At 39.6% G+C, this 22,397-nt stretch overlaps 1 protein-coding gene and 1 pseudogene across 1 annotated transcript; both read right to left on the bottom strand.

The window, feature by feature from the left end:
* Nucleotides 1-15,492, bottom strand: part of LOC136404289 (transmembrane protein 126A pseudogene) — a 39,448-nt pseudogene extending 23,956 nt beyond the window's left edge.
* A 3,416-nt stretch (nucleotides 15,493-18,908) lies between these two features.
* Nucleotides 18,909-19,628, bottom strand: FTMT (ferritin mitochondrial). The gene has a single exon (XM_066379920.1). The coding sequence runs from the start codon at nucleotides 19,626-19,628 to the stop codon at nucleotides 18,909-18,911; it is 720 nt and encodes a 239-aa protein (XP_066236017.1).
* Between the last annotated feature and the right edge of the window lie 2,769 nt (nucleotides 19,629-22,397).

The raw sequence follows: 22,397 nt of genomic DNA, 5'->3' as shown, positions 1-22,397 counted from the left end.
AAGCACATAACTCTTTTGCCAAGTGTTATAATATGAAGGTGTTTTAGCACAGGAAGAAAGAAATCTAAGATTGACATGAAAACAATAGAACAGAACAATTCTTTTTGAAATCCACAGGAAAAATTCTTTTGAAATCCACAAATACATATTAAGTGCCTAGTATAGCTTAACTTTGTACTAATATACTAGGCAAATGATTTTTAAGAGTAGGGATGATATGCAACAGGATATATTATAAATTTTTCAAATAAGTGCTAGAGGATTTTATCAGTACCAGAGGGTATGTGGCACACCAAGAAGACCTTAAAAAATAGTTACCACTTGCCCTGGCCAGTTGGCTCAGCGGTAGAGCATCGGCCTGGCATGCGGGGGACCCAGGTTCGATTCCCGGCCAGGGCACATAGGAGAAGCGCCCATTTGCTTCTCCACCCCCCCCTCCTTCTTCTCTGTCTCTCTCTTCCCCTCCTGCAGCCAAGGCTCCATTGGAGCAAAGATGGCCCGGGAGCTGGGGATGACTCCTTGGCCTCTGCCCCAGGCGCTAGAGTGGCTCTGGTCGTGGCAGAGCGTCTCCCCTGGTGGGCGTGCCGGGTGGATCCCGGTCGGGCGCATGAGGGAGTCTGTCTGACTGTCTCTCCCCGTTTCCAGCTTCAGAAAAAAAAATAGTTACCACTTTGCTCTGCCCACTTGTTATTTTGAGAGCTTCAAAGTCCCTGTGCTAGATCAATTCATAAGATATACCAAGAGGTAACATTGTTAGAAGATTTAAATTAAGGGGTGGATATCCCAGCAGCAAATCTATAAGTAATTTTGGATTTTCGTGTATGACTCCACACACTTCCCTTTCTAATGACATAATTCAACCTCTACTACTAAAAATTTCAAAATTTCTCAATCACTTTTAGCTACTATTCATCTAAACAGGTGTCAAAGTAGTTGCAGAAGGCAACTGTAGGCTGTGCTACCAACCCTGAGCAGTCAGCAATCACCTAAACTCAGCAGTCATAGAAACGGAAATTCTGAAAATAAACGATCAATTAAAGAATGTGATCAGCTGGAAAACAGTATTTTATCTAAAATTTAAGGCTCTTCATTTCCTCCCCAGAGATTGCTTATTCAGGATATTGCATAAGAAAACGCTACCAAGGACAAAAGCTATAGACAGTTTGGAATGTTTTGCTGATATAAAAGACAAAAAAAATAATTGCACACACTTTGGAAAAAAAAATTTGGACTCTATTCTTGAATGTTACCTTCAACATTTTTTGAGTGTGAATAATGTAATCCAGTTATAATTGATGAGGTACATGTGAAAATGTGAAATAAAGACAATCCAAGTGAGTTTAAGAATTAGGCCTGTAATAAATCCTCCAGTCTAAATATGAAAAAAGTTTATACTTTCATGAGCATAAAAAAAATCAGGTTTCCTCCCTCTGAGATTAATATTAAATTCATGAATTTGATAGAATCTAGGTTTTCAGCCTGCTTGGGCTATCTTGATTTGCCTCTGATTTCTAAACAAGAGATAAAATCAAGTATACAACATAATCAAATGTCAAAATAATATGGAGATGTTTTCTCGGAACATGTGTACCCTGATTTATCAATGTCACTGCATTAAAATGAATAAAAAATAAGATTAAAAAAATCAAGTATAAGATGGCATAGTACAGTAATTTGTCATCTTGATGGATAAGGAAGAATTCAGGGGAATATTAATAATTGAGCTGGCCCTTCAAGGGAGTTTAGGATTTGGATTAGGAAAAAAAAAAAGGATGATGTAGGAGAGGCAGGATGACTTATTTTCTGATACTTTTTTGTCCTTTGTGAAATGCCTTTGTTTTATTTAACTAAATTTTTAGTTCAATAAATCTATAGTCTTATGTATGGTTGAAAACAATGAACTATCATATTTCCAAAATAGTCATTTGGCACTTTTTTCCTTTTAGAGATTTATATAATACAAAGAGAAAGACTACAATTTATCTGTTATATTTCTTTAGGTCCTTCACTAAGACATTTGTGACTAAGCTATTTGAACAGTCTGTCGAACCTTGACTTACCACATTAACTGTAGCAGCCTCAAAATCCATTACAGGGAGGGTAAGTCACCTTTCTAAGTCCAAGTTTCTCAAAAATGACTTTCATCATAGACTAATGGTCTGTGACGTTCTAAATATTTTGATGAGCTGAATGTATTGTTTCCTTTGTCCTAAGGTGCAGTTGAGGAATTAGAACTTGCTTTAAAGCTTCAGTCGTTTAGACTTTAGAGGACATCATTTCAGGCTTCATCAAAATACTGTTTATGTCTTCTGATGGGATAGTTTGTGAGCATCAATGCAGAACAGCATTATTTCTTTTACAAATATTATTAATGATGAGTATTTCACACTCTGGACTATTTTCAAGCTTGGGAGGAGGGCAGATTAAATTGCATCCATTTATAATAATTGTGATAAGCTATCATTTTTTGCCATACCAGTATTTGACATAGCTTGGCCACTGTGTTAAATGTCTTACGCACACTAATTTAGCACTTTTCAGAACTCAGTGAGGGAAATGAGAAAACCAACGTAGTTACAGCTCAATAACTGATCCCAAGTAACACAATTGGTAAGTGAAGATGTCAGAATTCAAACTCAGACCAGTTTGATCAAAACCTGCATTTTTAATTCCTCCTCTATTAAGTGGGTGTAATAACTCTCCCAGAGTAACATGCCTGGTGTTTTGTCCATGATGTTTTATTGCAAGCAACAGAACCCAGCTTAAAATAGTTTACTAAAAGCAAAAAGAAAAATGTGTTGGAAAGATATAAAGATAATCCACAGAATTTTAAAAATCCCCCCCCAATCATATTTGTTTCAGAGGTCAGAAATTAGAACCACGATCTAGAACAGGGGTCCCCAAACTACGGCCCACGGGCCGCATGCGGCCCACTGAGACCATTTATCCGGCCCCCACCACACTTCCAGAAGAGGCACCTCTTTCATTGGTGGTCAGTGAGAGGAGCATAGTTCCCATTGAAATACTGGTCAATTTGTTAATTTAAATTTACTTGTTCTTTATTTTAAATATTGTATTTGTTCCCGTTTTGTTTTTTTACTTTAAAATAAAATATGTGCAATGTGCATAGGGATTTGTTCATAGGTTTTTTATAGTCTGGCCCTCCAACGGTCTGAGGGACAGTGAACTGGCCCCCTGTGTAAAAAGTTTGGGGACCTCTGATCTAGAATAAAATCAGATCTATTTCTCTTTTCATTTCCTATATCATGGTAGAAGCAGAAATATTACCTGTACTACTTTATATCTTTGCGAAAATTCTCTGGATAACCTGCCATTATTTCTTTTAACAGCTGTGATAACGAAGACATAAAAAGTGAATTCATTTGTCCAAGATAGGTGGCTGTTGCCAGAGGCAGGATTAGAGCCCAGCCCTCTAAGCACTTGTACAGTACTCTAATGAACTACCTGTGCTTTATAAAGTCCAATTGTATAATATAATTATAAGTATGGAAGCCTTTTATATTTCAGATATATAGGTAGGCTAATAAAGATATTGATACTTTTTAAAGAGAAAACCTATATAATATTTGAGATTCTCATATGCCTCAAATGGTGTTATGAATATTGATCATATGAAACCCAGGAAAAATACATAATACATGAGTATTCAATCTACATCTAAAGAGTAATTGGCACTATATTACAGTGGTAAATGACATGTCACCTTTACTAATATAGATCTTATTAATTCATTTTGAAAAAATTATTAAAAGGCTTTTCTAACAGATACCTATTTTTGTATATAACAGCTGGTTAGTAGCAGATGCATGAATGAAAAAGGTTCTTTAATAAGAAATTATTCAGTACTTTTCTTAAGTAGATATGCTAATAAAATAAAGGTGAAGATTTTGATTAATTTCTGTGATACTTAGAACATTTTTACTTTTTGCTAGGTGATTTCAAAAGTTAGATGTCTTATCCACAAGATGGTGTCCTAACATTAGCAACCAATAGCTGAGCTTACAAAAAATAAAAATAAAAAGAGTTGACTTGACTTTGCAAAAATGTTTTTAAGTTGAAAATGCCAAGTGCTCGTGCATAAAAGCAATTATTCCTCGGCCTGTAATTTTGTGCAAAATGTACTTGGGAAAATATATTGTTCAACTCAATTTGATTAACTCTCTTTGTCATAGATTTGTATTTATTTATGTTAATGCTACACTGGAGCACTCAGTTCATTAACTTCTAATTTAGCTAAAACAAAGAGGAAAACTCTTTCCTTTGCAAGTCCCAACAAATTTTCAAATGACATAATAGCTGAACTGTGTGTGATGTAAATTTTATTTTGAGTCATCAGAGATGCACTTAAGAATTGAAGATTTATTATGTTTTTTAAATGATTATAATGGTTTGCTTTTAAAATCAGGGTTGGTAACGCCTAGTTAATCTTGCACTTGACTGCATTTAAAATTTGAAATGGTAATGTATATTGTTTCCTGAATTGAACACCATTGCTTTCTGTTTTCAAAAACCGACACTTATTTCCAAGATTCTGAGAAATCTCTGGCTTTCTTTCTATAGCAATTTCTGACCTTTGTCCAATGTTGAGAATTTCTTATAACAAATCTTGGAGGACAAATAGGCTGGATGCATTTTATTGCTTTTAAGAAAGTCTGAATTAAGCCCTGGCCGGTTGGCTCAGCGGTAGAGCGTCGGCCTAGCGTGCGGAGGACCCGGGTTCGATTCCCGGCCAGGGCACACAGGAGAAGCGCCCATTTGCTTCTCCACCCCTCCGCCGCGCTTTCCTCTCTGTCTCTCTCTTCCCCTCCCGCAGCCAAGGCTCCATTGGAGCAAAGATGACCCGGGCGCTGGGGATGGCTCCTCGGCCTCTGCCCCAGGCGCTAGAGTGGCTCTGGTCGCAATATGGCGACGCCCAGGATGGGCAGAGCATCGCCCCCTGGTGGGCAGAGCGCCGCCCCATGGTGGGCGTGCCGGGTGGATCCCGGTCGGGCGCATGCGGGAGTCTGTCTGACTGTCTCTCCCTGTTTCCAGCTTCAGAAAAATGAAAAAAAAAAAAAAAAAAAAAAAAAAAAAAAGAAAGTCTGAATTAAAAATATGGTTTTAGAGAAAATCAAGTAGACTAATAATAACTTCTAACTTCATTTTAACACTAGCTTATAAGAAATCTAAACTTACTCTACAATTGAAAGTAGCACTTTTGTTTTTAAAGGGATATTTTTCATTTTTGTTATCTCTACTTCTACCAGACCATGAGTTGTTAAAAAGAGTGTTTTTGAAAACTTTTGTATATTTTCATCCTGGAAAAGAAAGTTTATAAAAAATGTCAAAGGACAAGAAAGAAATGTTATCAACGTGATATATAGAATCACTTCATTCATAAATTATTCTCTCCATTAATGGTCCAACTGCGAAGTTTATAGAATTTTAGAAATAAATATGGCAATTGTAAAGCCAGTAGCCAGGGCTGCCATCACAGCCGCCTGGCCCATGCAGGTTCGCATTGGATTCGGACAGTCGGTAAAGAAACAACGGAGCCAAATACTAGTGGGCCATAGTCTAATCCTAGCTTGCACCTGGCAGGCAAGTAAAAAATACACACTGGGCTCCAAAACCCACTCACATTCAGTGCTCAAAAAGCTACTGACTTATCTGAGTTTCCTAGAATCAAAGATTTCTAGCTCACCAGACTTATTCACCTCTGTTCCCCATCTCCTTCCTTCTCTCTACACAAACTCTGCACTAACTGGCCTCTCACTCAACACTCCACCATCTTGGCTGCTTTTCCTGGCCACATGGCCTCTTTCTGCTCTCCTCTTTGCTCTCTCCTCTAATGATAATCTCAGGTACCAAGAGAGCAAGCTCCCGTTCTGCCCCCACTTTATAGTGTAGATTCATAACCCTTAATCCAATACACAAAACAGGGAAGTCTCTAATACAAAGTCACTTCTCTGAGGCATGATTGGATTGTACCACCCCACATCAAAAAGGGTGGAAACGGCTTAGTCCTAAAACCAAGCCCCAGGCTACAAGGATTCTGCCTGCCCACAGCCTGCCCCCAACACACATTAATATCACCTGGGCAACGGCCTCCACGTGGGCAGCGTCATCTTTAACAAAGTGAGCATAATACATTTTTGAACCTTTGGAATAATTCCAACTTTGAAACCTATTATACAGAAGTAGAAGTACCAGGCCTTGGTGCTTGGTAATATTTACTTCAGTATTGTTCATGGAAGCCAAAATAAAAACAAAAGAGTACTGTAAACAAAATGAATGACCTTTTTAAGGCCAGGAGCTGCCATCGTGGCCATTCACATGCAGGTTCCCATTGGATTCTGGCAGACGATAAAGAAATGGCGGAGTCAGAGGATGGGGGGGCCATCCTATTTATTGGTGTCTCACCAAGACAGGCAAACCACAAAAGAAGACAAGGGAAAAGCAGAAAACCAGCTCTTCCCATTAAGGGCAAGGGATCAGGGAAGCCCCTGCAATCGTGATAGCAGGAACTGGGTGAGCCAGCTCCTGGTCTGTCCCACTTTATAGTGTAGAAAACCAAAATCCCTTAATCCAATATACAAACAAGGAAGTCTCTGATACAAAGTCACTTATCCAAGGCATAATTGGATTCCTCATGAGAGTGCACCACCCAGATCATACAACCATTCAAGGGTGTGGGGAAAAGCTTAGTCCTAAAACCAAACCTTAGGCTACAACGACCTGGCCTGCTTATAGCCTGTCCCCCACACCCAATATAAGTCACAAGCGAGCAAACATATATATTATATTTACAAACTTATTTGACCAACAACCTTTAAAAGGTGAATGCTTAAATACATTATGATGTGCCTGCATCCTGATTATTACTCAGCTGCTCAAAGAATGAACTAAAGCTATGAAGCTATACATACTACATAGCGAAATTTATACTATGTAGTGTAGAATAGGAAAGTTAAAGAGTTTATAATAAGAACTCATTTTAAAATGAGAAAAATCAGATATATTTATAATACATATGCACATGTATATGTCTTTATATGTTTGCCTAGGACCAAATAGTCATAAAAGAATTCATATTAGTTTATCTACTGTAAAGCCAGAAGCCACCATCGTGGCCATTCACATGAAGGTTCCCATTGGATTCGGACAGTCGGCAAAGAAACAATGGAGCCAAAAGCTGATGGGCCATAGTCTTTAATCCTAGCTTGCATTCGGCGGGCAAGTAAAAATACACACTGGGCTCCAAAACCCATTCACATTCAGTGCTCACAAAGCTACTGACTTATCCGAGTTTCCTAGAATCAAAGGTTTCTAGCTCACCAGCCTTATTCTCCTCAGTTCCCCATCTCCTTCCTTATCCCAGATACAAACTCTACACAAACTGGCATCTCACTCAGCACTCCGCCATCTTGGCTGCTTTTCCTGGCCTCCTCTACGTGGCCTCCTCCCGCTGCTGGCTCTACTCTCTCCTCTGCTGAAAATCTCAGGAACCAAGAGGGCAAGCTCCCGTTCTACCCCTATTTTATAGTGTAGATTCAAAACCCTTAATCCAATATACAAAATAGGGAAGTCTCTAATACAAAGTCACTTTCTGAGGCATGATTGGATTGTACCACCCCACATCAAAAAGGGTAGGAAAGGCTTAATCCCAAAACCAAGCCCCAGGCTACAAGGATTCTGCCTGCCTTTAGCCCACCCCAACACACATTAATATCACCTGGGCGACGGCCTCCTCGTGTTATCTTTAACAAAGTGAGCATAATACATTTTATCTGCCCAACATCTACACGAGATCCTTCCTGAGGGCTCTCAGAGTGCGGTTCCCTGGAAGGCAGACCGTGAGGTAAAGATGGGCATGCAGGAAGTTTATGGGGGAGTGCTCCTAAAATCAACCCTTACAGGAAAATAGATTAAGCTGAGGGAGTGGCTGGGCTGTGAAACCATCACAACAGTAGCTCAGGTGATCATATGGGGACCCCTGGAACTGGAATGTTCCTGCAGTCATTCCAAACTGGAGCCAGAGGGTGTTTGTGCTCTCCCCTCTCTGTTTTGCACCCCATCCACTCAACTCTTTACATTGACTAGTCATTGGATGAGGACTGCTTCCGAGAAGTGGGTGTGAGGTTGTAGCTGCAGCTCTCTGAGGCTGAGCATAGTCCTTACAAGGGAGGATTCAGCTGGGAGTCATCAACTGTCAACATTCCCAGCAGCTGGAGGGATAAGCACATTAGTCCTGAAAGGAGGAAGGAAATCTAGGCAGCGTACCATAACATACTTTATAAAACCGGGTGAGGAATAATGTGGTTGAATTGGGGGAGAAGAAAGAAAGAGATAGCCGCCCAGGAAAAGAAAAAAATAACTTTTATAAAAGCATTTAAACAAGTGGTTTAAATGTGCAGCAATACAACAAACAAGTGTTATAGGAGTAACATACTATGAAAAATTCATATTGCTTTACCTGGTGAAACCCTGCAAAACCTTTGACCCAATTTTCTGGGTTATCTTTACTTTTCAATATGCTTGCTTTTCTTTGACAACATAGGATAAAATTCTCAGTAAAGGAGTATTGAGAAGTAAACTTAAAGATTTTATTTTTTTTACATTTTTATTAATTTTAATTTATTGTGTTAACATGGATTCAAGTGTCCCACTCAATATACCTCCTTCACCCCACCCCCTTGTCCCCCATTACCCCCCCCCTTTGTTTCCCTCCCCCCTTCCCTTTGGGATTTGCTGTCCTGTTATCTGTATCTATGTGTTATATATATATATAATTTCACTAATCCCTTCACCTTCTCTGATATCGTCCCCTCGTCCCCCTTCCCTCTGACAGCTGTCCCTCTGCTTCCTGTGACCTAAGTGGTTGATGAAGGAGGTTATCTCATTTTGTAAACTTATTACTGTATTTTGGCTATTATTCAGATGCTGTGTTTGGCAAAAAAAAAAAAAATTGTTTCGTAATATACTGTGCCTTAGTGTATTACGTTAAGGCTCTGAACTACTTTAGCTAGACTATACATACAGCTTTGTAGTTTGATTCATTTATTGAATAGCTATTATATGCCATATAGTTTATTAGGCATTGGGGACTAGAAAATAAACAGTACCTTGTAGAATAAAGAGGCAGCCAGAGTGATAAAAGCTATGCTATAGACAGAGTGCCAAGGGAGCACAAATGATTACCCAGACACAAACCCAAGGGTTTAGGTTGAGGATGTCAAAGGTTCATGGCAGAGGAAACGTATGAATTTGGGGGGCAGGTATTGGGGCAAGTGAACGTTAAGGTAGAAGTTCTAAATGTGATATAGGTACACTCAGGGATGTAATTATCTAATATGTGGTAGTCAAGACTGTAAACTGTAGAGGTTAGGATGAGGGCACAGGCATCAGGAGATCATCTTGAAGAAAGAATCAGGGACAAGATCATAGGTTTCTGAGAAGAAACATGGGCGTAGTCAAATAGAATAATTAGAAAAAAGTGTAATAAATCAGCTTTTTACGAAGATGTGGTGGGAGAGTAAGCAAGGGTTGGGCATTTCTATCCCAGGCCTAATGGCAGCAAGAGGTTGGGGAAGTTACTAGAACCTGGAAAGAAAAGGGATTAGTGAAGGAAGCTTCTTTCCTCACAGGAGGCATTAAGTCCTTGGAGGATGCTGCTAACTTGCAATGACATTGGAAGGTGTATGGTGGGAGAATAAATACTTTGATAAAACCACAGGCATGTAAGCCCATTAATATGTCTCTTCTAGTTAGTGTCTTGAAGAATGGAGAAAGGTGGTGAAGAGTGGAGAGTGGTTAGGGAGGGGCAAACAGAAGATCTCTTCCCAGTGTAAGTAGCAGTTGCTGAATTAAAGATTAAGTAGAAGATAAGTAGCTGAAGAAGTGATGAAGCACTTTCCAAGCAGGTGGAACAAAGCAGCAGGAGGGTGCATGGTGAATCTAGAGAGTAAAATAATGCCAGGGCAACCAGTGGAGAGGTGGGCCATGATGTTATAGTGGTAGCAGAGGCGGATCATTCTGGACCTCTTATGCCAAATTGAATAATTTTGTGTTTATTCCATTGCAATGCAACAACAGAGAAAAGTCTGATTGTGGGTAACAGGATCAGATATCTGTTTTGTAAAAATCACTATCCTCTTGGACAGCTGACTGGGACAGAGTGGATACAGGAAGACAACTTAGAAGATGATAACAGAGGTTGGGGAGAGAGATCATGGTGGTTTGTCCTAGGTGGAGATGCAGAGAATAAACACTATCAAGAAATATGCTGGAGGTAAAAAACCAACAGACATTGGTGACAGTTTGGACATGGAAGTTGAGGGAGGGAAAGAGAAATGTTAAACATAATTATTAGGTTTCTGACTGCACCCCCCAACTATTCTAATTCTTTTTTTAGTCCCACTAACTCTTCTTTCAAGTTCTCATTTATTTTAATCATCATTTTGTATCTACGCTTGACCAGTTTCACTGTGTTGCACAATGAATATATCTCCTTCCTTACTAAATCATTACATTTCACTGATTTCCACCCAAGAGTTTCTTCCTCTAGGTTTGTTCACATAGCACCTTACTTCTTCCTAATGACCCTTTCCTTTGGATGCAGTCTGTGTGAATTAGTTATAGATGGAAGTAGCGTGCTGCCAACCAGAAGTTTGTTGTCATTAAAATTCCTTCAGGTTTGTGACATTGAATTCACCCAGGTATAGTTCCCATTATCTTGCTCTTGTTTACTTTCTTTCAAAATGCAGAGTAGCCAGAAATAACATAGTCCATCCTAAAACTGTTAAGTTATTCCTCATATTTTGTATTTTTATGTAAACAAAATGTTTGAAACAAGTCTATCAAACATTTTTTTTTGGTTTGTTGATGGGTAGGCTCTCCTGAACTCATGTCAATACAGAAGAAAATAAAGGACCTTAAGTGTGGATCCTTCTCAATTAGTGGAAAATCATTTTTTTCAGATGACCATATAATCCAGTGGAATAGCTCTAAATTGGCAATAAAATATTAAAAATCAAGAAATTGAACTCAGCTACAGTTGACATATGTGACATTGTTAGGGCCAATTTATGAGACTGATAATGCAAGTTATAATTAAGAGTGTGACATCATCACATTACATTAATGACTTTAATTGGATTAATAGATCATTTATTCTTTAAAATTAAGCATGAAGTGTACATTCACTGGTGGGAAAGAAGTACACTGTAGATAATTCATCAGATGAAGAACTCTGCATGGATTTGGTCTTTAATCCTTTCCTAGGAAGGCAAAATGATATAATAAAAATTTCCAGAACCTGAAATTGAAATCTCAGTGTCTAAGTCTGGCTTAACCACTGGCTACTAGTATCACTGATGAGTCTCAATTTCTTCATCAGTGAGATGAAAATAAGACCTACATTATGGGATTGTTATGAGAAATAAGTTAATGTACGTAAAGATACATTATAAATTGTATAGTTCAATGTTATTATACTTCCTATTATTAAACTTTAAACAGTAACACTGTTCCTAATTCTAGTTCTTTTGCATTCACAATAAATTTTTCCTGTATTACTACCTATTATAATTCAAAGATGTTTATTTAAGTGGAGGAAATGCCTGTCAAAGATCATAAAATTAATCTTTAGAATGATATTCTTAACAGACAAATCTGTTTTCTACTTTAGTGAATATACAGACACTTCCTGTTTTGCAGAGTAGTGCAGAGCTGTAAAAATGACGTTGCAAGCTAAAATCATGCAAAGTAATCTTAATAATCATTGGGAAAAATTATGATTTTTGTTTGGCCTTATTTTTCGGTCAAAATATTGAATACTCTTTTACTATGAAGGTAAAAAAATAATAAAACTAATATTTTTAGTACAGTAATTAAAACACTAGAACCATTGAGAATTAAAGTTTTTATATTTTTTTGAAAAAAATTCAAGCATAATTGGATCTGTGCTTGCCTTTTTCTCCTTATAATATATGGAGTCAGCATTTTTTTTGTCTTTGTGAATTGTCATACTCATTTCAAAATTTATATTCACTTCCAAAATTTTATCTTTTACGGTTTCAATGTTGTGAAATATCTCCAAGAATTCCATTAATGTGAAATTTTTGCAGGTGTCACTTCTCTGGGATATCTTTATCCTTTTCATCATTGTGGCTCACTTAGGTCAGTAAATTCTAATAATATACAATTTCATTCCCAGCAGTATTGCTTTTCACTTTTCGTTAACATTTTCATCTTTTGGCCAATTCTCTCTTCGGATTATTCAATGTTATAAAATGTTTCCTGGGTTTATCACCAAGAGATAAGAAGACAACACACCTGTCTGGAGAAAAACTGAATAACAGATTCACAATGATTAATCATGGACAGACTTTGAAAGAAGTGGTTGTATTGTCCGTCTGCTATTTATATAGTGATTTGTGGATTAAAAGGCTAGCAGCAAACTTTGTTTATATTTATATAATTTACTCACAGTAATTATACCATAGTAGTTGAAATTTAAACCATGTTGTTGAGGGACTGTTATTATTTAACTAAACTTTAGTAATTGAAATTCATGCAAATTAAAACCATGTGAGGTAAGGACTGTCTGTATATTCAACCAATGCCTAAGGAGAGAGCAAAGCAAGCAAGTATGGGAAATGTCTTAGGCTAGATAAAAAGAAGAGAAATCTGAGTCCTCTTCTAACTTTGTACTTGTATTACTTCTTAATTTAATGCGGGAACACATAGAAAAATACAGCATATGTGTACTGCTTAGAAGTGAGTAAATTTATAGCAGCTCCCATTTATTTGCTTATACATATTTAAATTTTATGAATTTTCAAAAAGTAATGATTTCAAGTAGTTGACATTTTCACGAGATAGGAAATGCTATATGTAAGGTCGGTGGATAATGGGGGATGGTCACGTGGGGAACTCAGACCGCGAACTTTAGCTAGGACCGCCCACAACCAAGCGCACCAAAAGAAGCTTCACAGGAACCGTTAGGAAAAAAGCGACCATCTACCAGCCAGTGGGATTTCACCATGTCATGTTAGCTCAACTTCCCTAGAGGGACCCCTTTAAATATCTCCCACGTGGTTTAATCCGTGCAACTTCCCTGGCCTCCATCTTACCTCGGGGTCAGGGAACCTTGCCGGGCGGGATGCACGCTCTGTACTGAATAAAGCCTTTTTGTTATTTCACACTTTGCGGCTCCAGGCCCCTTCCTTTCTTCTCGGCGGGGAAAAATACCTTACACTATATAATGAAAGAAAGTCTTGTGAACACACAATATGGTGTACAGAGATGTGTTCTAGAATTGGGCAGCTGAAACCTATATAATTATGTTAATCAGTGTCACTCCCAAAATAATTAATTAAAAAAATGAGAAAAAGCCTTACTAGTGCTTCTTTCCCAGGTAGCAGGTTCCTTTCATTGAGGGCAATTGATATTGTCCTCCCAGAGGTAGTCTTTGCATATGCAAACATATTTACAAACAGACTCACATAATTTCCCCCCTTTTAAAATGCAAGTTTAAGCAACTAATATTGAGCATTTCCTATATTCTAGACAATGGGCTGAACTTTTGTGCTTTAGCTCGTGTAATCCCCCAATAAACTTTGAGGTAAGTTATTATTACAGCAGCAGAAGAAAATTAGTCTCTGAGAGTTTAAATTTTCCTAAAATCATGCAGTTGGTATGTGGTAGAATAGCTATTATCACCTAAGAATTTTCTTAATGACTGGACCACACTGTCTAGGATCTTTGTATAGGTCATGCAATAACATTTTATTAGTCTAACAGCCTTTTATGGTACTGGAAATTCTTTTTGATAATCCAGTCTATGAAAATATAGTGCTCAGGGGGTTAGCGAGAGACTAAGGTATGTCCAAAAGCATTAGGTATCTCTCAGGACACTGTCTGGCCACCATCTGTACTGGGAAATTGGCCAGGTTGCTTGGAAGGAGCCCAATTCCTAGTGTCTGTCTATGGGTTGTTCCCAGGTTCTGCCTGGCAGTGCCTCTTCTTGTTAGGCATTAGAATTCCATCTGACCCTCAGAGTGTGAGTATGCGTGTGCACACGTGTGTGCACATACACATCATTTGTTCATATATTCATTCAAAGCAAATATACCAATTAAGTGTCATAATCATTCACAATAGAAATATAAAGCTTAGGAAATCTAACAATGTATACCAAAGCCTCTGCCCCTTTCTGATTTCATAAACTGAGTGCTGCCTGACAGTTTATGTTTAGCAGTCTGTAGTAGGCATAGATACTGCCCTTGTCAGTTCTGGTTAGCAATTGTGCATGTTTTCTAGTTGTCTGCTTCCTGAATATCTCTCTCCGAGTGGATGAAGTATGTCTCCTGAGCAGCCTGCGTTGCTCCCTTTTGCCCACATGTGTACCGTTCACCTCTTTGTTACAGTGCTGTAGAGAGTGGAAAGCTTGAAGGTAAATTTTGATTTTTAAAATGTCAAGTGAACCTTCTTTGCCTTTAATAAGAAATTCTCTCTCTCTCTCTTTCCCTTCCTCCCTTCCTGCTTTTCGTCCTCTTCCTCCTCCTCCACCTTCTCTACCTCCCTTCACCCCCCATTTAAATGAACTCTGTTCAAAACCTGATAAACAGTTAAATATGAAGGATGATGATTTTCAAGGGCTGGTAGTGGGGAAAGAAATATGCTATATTTTTCTGCAAATCTGAGGCCTTGGATCTTGACATTACTGGGTGTTTGTGTTCAAGAGTACAGTCATAAGATCGGTCATGATATTTAGGGCTTTGGGGCTGTTTCTTTCTGAATACCAGGTTTTTGTTAAGAAATCTAGCCTCCACTTGGTTCAACTCTAGGTGCATGATCCTTAATTTGTGAAAGCTCCAGTCTTTGTTTTAAATATATACTAGAGAGAGTAAAGATTATATCCTGTCTGTAAAATAACTTATATTTACTATCTGATAAATAAAATTAATTGAAATATGTGTACATAGAGGTAGCCATAGCTCAGTAGGGGATCTCATCTGCTACTTTGTTCAGAAATTTGGGCTCAGCCAATGTTGAGCACCTTCAGTTTGCCCTCTTCCCATCTTAATGTCCTTGCAGGTTTGGAGGACGTATCCTTCCTGGTCATTCCTGTGCTCTTCATCTCATGCTCCACCCCCCTGCAGGGTGTCTTTCTATTACTTCTCAAATCCCTCTTGTACATCTTCTCTCCTCGCCCTGCCACCACTCACACTCACCCTCAACCCTTTTGCACCTTCAATTATTTAACAAAGAAACACTTTCAAAAGAGAATTCTGTATTTTCCATCTTATTTACCTTCGCCCTATGAATTTGGCCTCCTAGCACCACCACTCCTAAAGCCACTATTTTGAAATCACCAATGACTTCCTGACTCCAACTCTGAGGGCCTTTCAACCATAACCTCACTACGTTCTTCAGCATTTCATGGAAACTCTCCTCTCGTGGCTTGTAAGACCAGCGTTGTTTCATTGGTCTTGCTGTTTTTATATTCTTTTTTTTGTATCCTGTCAAAGGTTCTTTATCTAATCTTCCCTAATATACAGCTTCCATATTTCATGTTTCTGTATTTGGACCCCTCTCTGCCTCTCTTCTTTCTTCTTTATTAGTACAACCTCTCCACAGTTTTACTTAACATCTCTATATGGATAACTACCCGATTCACTTATCTGATACTAACTTTTTGAGAGATACACACCAGCACTTTCAACTGGCTTCTGAATATCTTCACTCAATATCTTTACTCACTCACTCTCTTGCTCTCTCAGTCACTCACACTCATTCACACTCACTCATTCACTTACATTCATTGAGAACTCACTAAAAAATAAGTACTGCTTTAGAGCTGTGGAGACAGCAACGAGCAAAACAAACTCCCTCTCCCACAGAGCTAAAGTTCTGGGGAAAGAAGAAAGTATAAACAAATAAAAGAAGGTGTCCTGTCTGGATAGCTCAGTTGGTTAGAGCATTGCCTCGAGGCACAGAGATTGCCGGTTTGATACCTGGTCAGGGGACATACAGGAACAGATGTTCTTGTATCTCTCCTGCTCTCTCCCTTTCTCTCTCTAAACACAGTAAAATACAAATACACATTTTAAAAAGTTTATTAAAAAAAATAAGGTGTCAGGTGGTGGTAAGTGCTATAGAAAAAACCAAAGCAAGTAAGAGGATAGAGAGTGATGGGAAATGTGGTGACTAATTAGATTGGATAATCAGTAAAGTCTGTCTAAAATGTCGCTTGAGCAGGAATCTGAAGGAAGCGAGACTGAAAAATAATTTGCTTTTAATTATGCTGATCACTCTTACTACACATTCCTTAAGTTGGCTTTGTTTGTTGCATGGAATCCTATTATAGCTCTTCAGAAAATTTCCTCTTTAATTCTTTTAGATGAGTGTTTTTTGAACTATAGTTTACAACCTGTTAGGGTGTCATAAAATCACTTAGCGAGTCACAACCCACCCTTTGTTAGTAAAACAGAACTGAATTGAAGTGAAAGTGAAGTAAGGGCATTGTTTCCTGAAATTCCCGGTGTGTGTGTGTGTGTGTGTGTGTTTTCATGTATTCGCATCCTGAATAGTAATATTTCTTATTCTGTGTCACTGTCAAAAACATTTAACAGCCATTTTCCTAGATAATTATTTTATACATTCTCATCTCAAGTCTTCTAAGACTTCCCCTCTTATTGTCAGTTGAAAATTCTATTTCACTGAGAATGTAGAAGTAATCATAGAACTTTACACTTTCTCATCACTGAATTGTAAATTTCTGCCCACATTGTTATGCATTTGATGAAATCAATTTAATAGCTGCAGAGTGTTCCATATATAGTATTTCAATCTATTCTAAACCATTTGCTGAGTTTGTGCAGTCATGTGAATGAGTCTCTCAGATCTTGGACTACAAGGAGCACAATTTGCCAAGGACCTTAGCTGCTCTAAAATCAATTTGTCTCATACAATAGTTTGTTGCAAAGTTGCACTTCCTCGGAATCATTCCCAGTCAATAACTGAGCACTGGAAATGTGCTTAGGCAGACCCATTTCTTGGAGACCTAGGATTCCTCTATTGAGCACCTTTGGCTAGAGGTCTCCCATGTAGCCTTGCAGACTTGCAGAACTTTCATTAGCCCTATGTACAACGTTTCCTTTCTTCCTTCTCTCAGGATCAGGCTTTCCTGGATTCTGAAGACTCTTACCTGCTTCTTCTAGCTCTTTTCCCCATTTTCTCTCAAGGGCTTTTCTGTTTTCCCTAATACATTTCTTGTACTCATATCCTATGTTGACATCTGTTTTATGGTGGACCCAAACTAACACAGACATTTAGGTTGTTCACAGGTTTTTATTGTGTACAACCAAACTTCCATTTGCTCAGCTCTTAGCACAGCATGCTTCTGTTGAGAACACTTCAATTCCCTGCCATTGCTCAGTAAGTTAAGGCTAACCCATACTCTCACATCCATGCTCCACTCCAACCTGTCTTTCCCAGACATCCATCCAGTGCTCTTAGTCTAGTCTGGCCTCCTGATTGAATATTCTCCCACTCATTTTATCATGGCCCCTTCTCCCATTCACTCAAGAAAACATCTGCCCAGCTGATGCCTCCATCATTCTGGATCCCTTCTTGACTTTTCTAGCCTATGATGTTTTTTTCCTCCCCATTTTAAAGGCCAGAGAAGAGTGTTTTCTGCAGTATAGTTACTGTTTTCGGTATGTAAAAAAGGAGGTTGTATAATTCAGTGATAAAGTGCATAGTTTAGGCCCTGGCCGGTTGGCTCAGCGGTAGAGCGTCGGCCTGGCGTGTGGGGGACCCGGGTTCGATTCCCGGCCAGGGCACACAGGAGAAGCGCCCATTTGCTTCTCCACCCCCACCCCCTCCTTCCTCTCTGTCTCTCTCTTCCCCTCCTGCAGCCAAGGCTCCATTGGAGCAAAGATGGCCGGGGCGCTGGGGATGGCTCCTTGGCCTCTGCCCCAGGCGCTAGAGTGGCTCTGGTCGCGGCAGAGCGACGCCCCGGAGGGGCAGAGCATCGCCCCCTGGTGGGCAGAGCGTCGCCCCTGGTGGGTGGATCCCGGTCGGGCGCATGCGGGAGTCTGTCTGACTGTCTCTCCCCGTTTCCAGCTTCAGAAAAATACAAAAAAAAAAAAAAAAAAAAAGTGCATAGTCTAAAACCAAACAGATCTGAATATATTAACATAAAAATATAGACAACTAGCTGAGATTGGATGTCTTTGTAAAACATTGAGCTAAACAACAACAAATTTTTTTTTAATTGCAAACCTTCCCAGAGCCCTTAAAATACTAATTAATATACGCTGTGACTTATGTAGCTCGTCTTGAATTTATTTGATCACAAAATCTTTTTAAAAACAGATCTCCAGACATTACTACTTTTTGGAACATACTTTGGAAAAGAGTAAGTTGTCACCGAATTTTGCATGTCTGATTGTGACAGTACTATTAATATATGTATGCTTCATCTTGTTATGGCTATTTGTATATTTATCTTACACATTTTTCCACTTTAGCTTTAGCATAGAGTCTTGAAAATAACAGGCACTTGTTGAGTTGAAAAATCATGGACTTTTAGTGAGGGTTTGTGGTCTGGAATATAGTTGGAAACTGGAGAAAGTTAGTTTACATCTGCTTTCAATAGCTTTTTTGCCATCTTTTGTATATCATAGTATCTTCTGCTACCTTTCCAGCTGGGAAAATTGCTGGGCAAAAAGCCCTTGTTAACATGGGTTAAATTCATTTTCTCTGTAAATCACTTTATTGGGGGAACAGTATAACAGAGAAATATAAAGGTGGAAAGTGCATTTTAAGGGCCAGAAAGAAGATAGCTGACTCTGAGTACTGGCAGCCCGTGGGTGATGGCGAAGTCAGCGTGTGGCTTAGTTCTGATTTTCATTTCCAAGGGTATGTTTGTCAAAAAGGTACTCTGCCAAGCCACAGGCTGGGGCCCCCATCTTAATCAAGTTGTGCACGTGGTCACCTAGTTCTTTGATAGACTTCACTTGCTCATTTAGATAGTGGGTTTCCAGGAAGTCGCACAAATGGGGGTCACCTTTGTCTGAAGCCAGAGTGTGCAATTCCAGCAACGACTGGTTCACACTCTTTTCCAAGAGCAGAGCCCACTCCATGGCCTTCAGACCGCTTTCCCAGTTGTCCCGGTCGGGTTTCTTGATGTCCTGCAGGCAGATCCTGCCTCCCCGCTGGTTCTGCAGCCTCATCAGCTTCTCTGCGTGCTGGGTCTCCTCCCGGGACTGGCGAAGGAAATACCTCGCGAAGTTGTTCAAGGCCACGTCATCCCGGGAGAAGTAATAGGCCATGGACAAGTACACGTAGGACGCAGAGAGCTCGAGGTTGATCTGGCGGTTGATGGCGGCCTCGGAGTCCGGGTGGAAGTTCTGGCGTACCCGGGAGGGGGCGCAGGACCCGGTGGTGCCCTTGGAGGCGGCTGCGGCCAGCGGGCGGCGCGGCGCGGCGGGCCGGGGCACCCAGGGGCTCCGGGTGGCCCAGCGCGGCGGGAAAGCGAAGCCACAGCGCGCGCTGCTCAGGGCCCCCAGCGAAGTGCTGATATGCTTGGAAAAGAACAAGAAACAAGACAGCATAGCTTCTTCTCTTCAGAAGTGGGAAAACGGAGGCCAGGCCGGTTCCGCGCCCGGTTAGTGTCCCCGGGAGTCAGCTGTGAATCCGAACAAGGCCCTAGGCAACTGCGACTGCGTCACACGCCCCTGTCCTCCTAGAGACGGAGTTCCACGCGAGTGGCTGCAAGGCCGTGCGCCTGCCGCGCGGCTGGGCACAGACAGATGACAGTTACACAATTGCACTTATGTAAACGTTGCTCCTGTCGTGGATGAAAGATTTCTGCTCTTGGGCGTTTGTAATTTATTATTTAACCAAGTTAAAATGCTGTTAAAAAAAAAAAAAAAAGAAATAGGCACTGGCGGGACTTGCCAAGAAAGGGACTAAGTCAAGCTCTGCTTGCCCACCCTTCCCCATCTTTTTCTGCCTAGGACTGAGGGATGAGAGCGGCAAGGCGGTGAAATAGGGTAAAACGGAAATCACGACCAATCTATCTCTGAGCAAAAGTCCATATCCACAGTGATTTTTATAAATTGACTTTCTGATTATTTTAACAGATTACAGTATGGAAATAATTACCAGGATAATGGGCAGATTTTCAAGAGTCTGTATTAAGACAGTGCTTTCTTTCAAAAAGACATTTTATTTATTTTTTGGTTACAGAGATAAACAGAGGGACAGATAGGGACAGAGGAAGGGAGAGAGATGAGAAGCATCAATTCTTCGCTGCATCTGCTTAGTTGTTCAGTGATTGCTTTCTCATATGTGCCTTGGCCGGGTGGGGGTGGGGTGGGGTAGGGGCTACAGCAGAGCTAATGACTCCTTGCTCAAGTCAGCGACCTTGGGCTCAAACTGGTAAATCTTGGTCAGACCAGATGAGCCAGCGCTCAACTCGGCAATCTTGGAGTTTCTAACCTAGATCTTCTGCGTCCCAGTCCGAGGCTCTATCCACTGCACCACCACCTGGTCAGGCAAAGATATTTATTTTATTTTTAAATACAAAGATAACTTTGCAGTAAAGTAATCAGATATTGTAGGAAAGAGGGAAGAATGTATAAACTACCTCTGAACTGTTACTTTTCTGTCTTTTTTTTAGTGCAGATACGTATTTTTTAAAAGGCAACTTTTAAAACATTAAATTTAAAATAGCGTTTGACTTTAAAAGAATATAATTATAGTTTGTTAAGAGAATGAGAACTCACAGAAGAAAATTCAAAACATTCCTAATTCTTCCTCTACTCAGAACCATTGTTATTTTCACAGATTAAAAAAACAAAAATGTATATATATCACAGACACACAAAACAAGCATATGTATTTTATTTGCTTTAGAGTGGTATAACTGACATAAAATAAACTGCAGATACTTAAAGTGTACAACTTGATAGGGTTTGACTTATTAATACATCTGTGAAACCATCACCAAATCAAGATAATGAACACATTCATCACCTCCCAAAGTTTCCTCATGCCCCTTTGTGATCTTTCCTTTCTGCATCTCTCTGTTCCATGTCTTTCCAGGTACCCACTAATCAGTGTATATACACACACACAGTATATATATATCAGCATATATATATATATACACACACACACACACACACACACACACATATATTTATCTCATATATCTCAATCATTTTTATGTCTGGGAAATATTTCATTGTATGTATATAGTAAACTTGTTTATCCTTTCACCTGCTGATATTCATTTTGGTTGTGTACAGTTTTGCTATTAAAATCAGGCTACTGTGAAACAAGTGTTAACAAGGATGTAGAGCAGGGGTCCCCAAACTACGGCCCACGAGCCACATGTGGCCCCCTGAGGCCATTTATCCGGCCCCCGCTGCACTTCTGGAAGGGTACTTCTTTCATTGGTGGTCAGTGAGAGGAGCATAGTTCCCATTGAAATATTGGTCAGTTTGTTGATTTAAATTTACTTGTTCTTTATTTTAAATATTGTATTTGTTCCCGTTTTGTTTTTTTACTTTAAAATAAGATATGTGCAGTGTGCATAGGAATTTGTTCATAGTTTTTTTTTATAGTCTGGCCCTCCAACGGTCTGAGAGACAGTGAACTGGCCCCCTGTGTAAAAAGTTTGGGGACCCCTGATGTAGAGAAAAGGGAACCCTCATGCACTGTTGGTGGGGATGCAGATTTTTGCAGCCTCTGTGGAAAGCAGTATGGAGTTATCTTAAAAAAAACTAAAGTGATCCAATGATTCTACTTTTGGGAATTTATCCAAAGAAACCCAAAACACTAATTTGAAGAAATATATGCACCCGTATGTTAATTGCAACATTATTTACAATAGCCAAGATTTGGAAGCAGCCGAAGTGTACATCAGTAGATGAATGGATAAAAGGCTGTGGTACATTTACACAATGGAATGCTGCGTGACCGTAAAAAAGAAGGAAATTTTATCCTTTGAGACAGCCTGGATGGACCTGGAGAGCATTATGCTAAGTGAAATAATCCAGTCAGAGAAAGCCAAGAACCAAATGATTCACTCATATGTGGAATCTAATGAACTAGCACGCAAAACAGAAACAGATTTGTAGTTAGAGAGTAGGCTAACAGCTAGCTGTGGAGGATGGGCGTTGAATGTGGTACGTGTTTGGAGGGATTGAGCTAAAAGGAAAAAGAGAGCTCATGGACATGGACAACAGTGTGGTGATTACTCAGGGGCATGTAAAAAAAGGGTAGGGAGTTATAATAATGATGGAAGGTGACTTGACTTGGGGTGGTAAACACAAAATACAGTGTACAAATGATGTAGATAGAATTGTGCAGCT

Source organism: Saccopteryx leptura, chromosome 4 (genome assembly GCF_036850995.1).
Source record: "Saccopteryx leptura isolate mSacLep1 chromosome 4, mSacLep1_pri_phased_curated, whole genome shotgun sequence".
NCBI classification, from domain to species: domain Eukaryota; kingdom Metazoa; phylum Chordata; class Mammalia; order Chiroptera; family Emballonuridae; genus Saccopteryx; species Saccopteryx leptura.
Note: the sequence above shows the minus strand (reverse complement) of the source record. Positions and strands in the feature narration are given on the sequence as shown.